The following is a 3,431-nucleotide window of genomic DNA, read 5'->3' as shown; positions in this document are numbered from 1 at the left end:
TCTAGGGTGTTCCCAGCCCCAGCTCCCCAGGCCTCGGCGTCCATGTCCCGGGTGTTGGCTCCTCCTGGCCTTTGCATTCCTCTGCCCCTGGCCTGGAACAGGGTCTGACCTCAGGTGGCCAACGTGGCTCACAGCCAAAGCCCTCTGCCCTTGAAGGGGTCTCTTCCTCAGCACCCAGTGGGGAGCAGGACCCTGCGGGGGGAGGGAACTGAGGCACATGTGGACATAAAATTGTCACCCTAGAATCACCCTCTTCATGGCAGTGGGTGTCTTCCCCCAGGATCTGCGGGGCAGCGTGCGGAGAATCTGCCACTTCCTGGGGAAGGAGCTGAGTGAAGAGCAAGTGGCCGCGGTGGTGGAGAACGCCTCGTTCCAGAGCATGAAGGGGAACAAAATGTCCAACTACTCGCAGCTGAGTGACGAGTACATGGACCACCAGAACGGGGAGTTCCTGAGGAAAGGTGAGTCCAGGCCTGGGCTCAGGGCCGGCTTTCGCAAGTGCAGGGCCCGATTCGTGGGGCTTATACTCAGCGGGCAGCGCTCTGACAGCACTTTGCATTGCCACGCCCCGGCCTGGGGAGTGGGGCCACAGGCTTGCCGCGCTCTGGCTGGGCGTGGGGTCCTCTTATGCGCGGGGCCCGATTCCGGGGAATCGGCCTAAAGCCAGCCCTGCCTGGGCTAGCCGGGGGCTGCGAGTTGGGACTGAGGTGCACCAGCAGAGCGGCATGAGGCAGGGCCAGGAGAGCAGGGGGCTTTAAGTCAGGAGTGAGGGGCATGGGCATAGCTTGTGGAGGCAGGGCTGGGGAGCAGGGGCTGTGAGTTGGGAGTGAGGGGCACCCTAGACCAGACAGCACCCCTGCCCCGGCCTCACCTCTAACCGGCCCCAGTCTGACCTCAGCCCCCTCCCCACTGCCACCCCTTCCCCTCCCGGCAGAGCCCACCCCGGCTTAGGGAGCTTCCTCCTCCTCATCCCCTGAGAGCCAGGCAGCTGCCTGCAGCCCCGGAGTGAGCGAGCCGGGCTGGGGATGGAGGAGGGCGGTGCCGAGCCCAAAGCTAACCGGCGGCCACATGCAAAACCCGGCTCCGGATTTCGAGTCCGGAGCCCAGCGCTGGCTGCGTGGAAAGGCTCAGCTTTTGCAAAATGTGCTCAGGGGGGAGCAGCCTCTTCCCCTGCACCCCCCTAGCTACGCTACTGAGTCCATGTTCCCTGTGGTTTGCAGGGATCTGCGGCGACTGGAGGAACCATCTCTCGGAGGCACAGAGCCAACGATTTGACACCGTTTACCGGGAGCGGATGCAGGGTCTGGGCATGACCTTCCCCTGGGACTGACAGCCCCGCGCCCGCCACATCTGCACCTGCAATACACCGGCCCTGTGCCACCCACGTGCTACTGATCTTCCTGTGCCCTGGGAGATGCCCCCTGGGGCAGCGTCTCTAGAGTACCAGCAATAGGCAGCGCTGGGCTGGGCATGTGTCCAGGCGAGGTCAGTGAGCGCGTGCACACACAGGGCAGGGCTCAGCTGAGGTGTATTTAAAATCTGTCCATTGTAGGGTGTTCCTGGTCCTGCTTGCAGGCAGGGGCTCTGCAGGGAAATGTGAAATTCTGCACAGAGCCAGCCCAGAGCACGGCGCGGGAGATGGGCCTCTGCGCGGGGAGCAGCCTGCTCTGTCTCTCTCGAGTTTGGGTTCCTGTGCTTCAGGGCTCTGGATTCTAAGAAATAAAATCAGGTGATGTGGCAACCTTCCAGCAGGAGGATTTGGTTTTTTAATTCAACTTCTTTGGGTTTGCCATGAACAGAACATGATCCCATCCAGCAGGGAGCAGCAGGAACACACGCACACACGCATGCACGCACACACATTCTCTCTCTCTGTCTCTCTATCCCCCACTCCCCATGCCCCCCACCCCCATTCCAAAGGTTGTGATTGCTGGTGACCCAGTTCCCAGGTAGATCCCAGCAATACCCCCGGGGGCCAGGATGCTGTCAGCCCAGAAGGCATCAGCCCCACCCAACTCCGCCCGTAAGGAAGGCAAGGCAAGCAGGGCCGGCTCTACCATTTTTGCCGCCCCAAGCAAAAAGAAAAAAAAGCCGCTCAGATTACCGCCCGAACTGCCGAAGCAAAAAGAAAAAAATGCCCGGCCTGTGCTGCCCCAAGACTAGACGGAATGCCGCCCCTTAGCATGTGCCGCCCCAGGCACGTGCTTCCTCCGCTGGTGCCTGGAGCCGGCCCTGAAGGCAAGACTGGGCCAAGAGGGTGATCCGCTGGAGGTATCTGGGCTCTAGTGTGTGGGGGCCCATGAGGGTGGGGGTGCTCCCCACACCCTGGAGTCCATGATGCAGAGGGTGAGTCCATGGGCCATCCCAACAGCGTGAGGTGTTGGCAGGAACACAGGGCTCTCCTGGGCCATGGACTCCCCTCCCAAACACAGGCGCTGTACATTATTAGTACTATTTATTAGGTGTATTACAGGAGTGCCTAGGACTCCACTCTCGGCCCAGGAGCCTGTGATGGGATCCCCGGGGTGCAGCCTGGGACCATGGGACCACTGTACCCCCTGAACTCTCTCCAGCCTGGGCTGTCTCTCACTATGCCTTGCGAGGACAAGCAGCAAACCCCTCCAGGTGCTGTGATCACTCAGCACAACCACATGTGGAGACCCCACACCCAGCTAGATTGCATGAATGGTCCCAGAGTCACTCATGAATCACACAGAGAACGGCACCAGCCAAATCCCGCCAGCTCCTAGCCTTGCACCTCAGGAATAAACCGCCTTGCACTGCTCAAGACAAATAATGCAGATTTATTCATTGGGTCACCAGTTCATCAATGGAAAGTGGCTATACACCAGTCTTTGCAAGCCTGAGCAGATTTTCCACACACTTCATACCAACTCACTGGCAAAGATACACAGGTAAAGAAATGTATTGACTACAAAAGAGAGCTAGTAAGTGATAGTAAGTGCAAAAAGTCAGAGTTAGTTACCAAAATAAAATAAAATATAAGTGCAGGGGACTGGACTAGACGGCCTCTCAAGGTCCCTTCCAGTTCTCTGAGTCTCTAAGCACGCAGTCTAAACTCTCAACTCTATTAGACTGGGCAATGTCTAGATTAAGCAGTTTTCTCACCCCACTGGATATTGCAGTCCTTAATATACAGGTTTGTTCCTTAAATCTGGGCCAGTCTCCTCTGTTGGAGTCTTCAGTCTTCTTCTGAGTGTCTTGGTTGATTGCAGCATAGGTGGGGGCAGGAGAAAGGCCCAGCATGGGGCCCCCATGTTCTGTTTTATAACCTCAATCCCATGTGCTTGGGGAACACGAGTCCAGGCATGTCTGGGGCATTGCTGAGTCTCCAGGCAAGGCTGAGCAATCCCCCCGTGTGTGGCCTCTTGGAGGTGAGTCATTGCATTGTAGCTCCCTTGCTGGACAAT

The 3,431-nt window shown here is 58.3% G+C and overlaps 1 protein-coding gene across 1 annotated transcript; it reads left to right on the top strand.

Annotated features, from left to right (window-relative positions):
* Positions 1-241: 241 nt before the first annotated feature.
* On the top strand, positions 242-1,751 carry LOC117869654 (sulfotransferase 2B1-like). Its single transcript, XM_034756660.1, has 2 exons — positions 242-461; positions 1,221-1,751. Exons 1-2 carry the CDS (start codon positions 257-259, stop codon positions 1,328-1,330), a joined length of 315 nt encoding a protein of 104 aa, XP_034612551.1. The 5' UTR covers positions 242-256; the 3' UTR covers positions 1,331-1,751.
* The last annotated feature ends 1,680 nt before the right edge of the window (positions 1,752-3,431 follow it).

The sequence above is a fragment of the Trachemys scripta genome, chromosome 24 (genome assembly GCF_013100865.1).
Source record: "Trachemys scripta elegans isolate TJP31775 chromosome 24, CAS_Tse_1.0, whole genome shotgun sequence".
In the NCBI taxonomy this organism is placed as follows: Eukaryota; Metazoa; Chordata; order Testudines; family Emydidae; genus Trachemys; species Trachemys scripta.
Note: the sequence above shows the minus strand (reverse complement) of the source record. Positions and strands in the feature narration are given on the sequence as shown.

Excerpts from the sequence above, each read along its gene's own strand:
- LOC117869654 (XM_034756660.1), top strand. The coding sequence starts at position 257 with ATGGCAGTGGGTGTCTTCCCCCAGGATCTGCGGGGCAGCGTGCGGAGA. Across the intron at positions 462-1,220 it reads CGGGGAGTTCCTGAGGAAAG|GGATCTGCGGCGACTGGAGG; the intron begins GTGAGTCCAGGC and ends TGTGGTTTGCAG.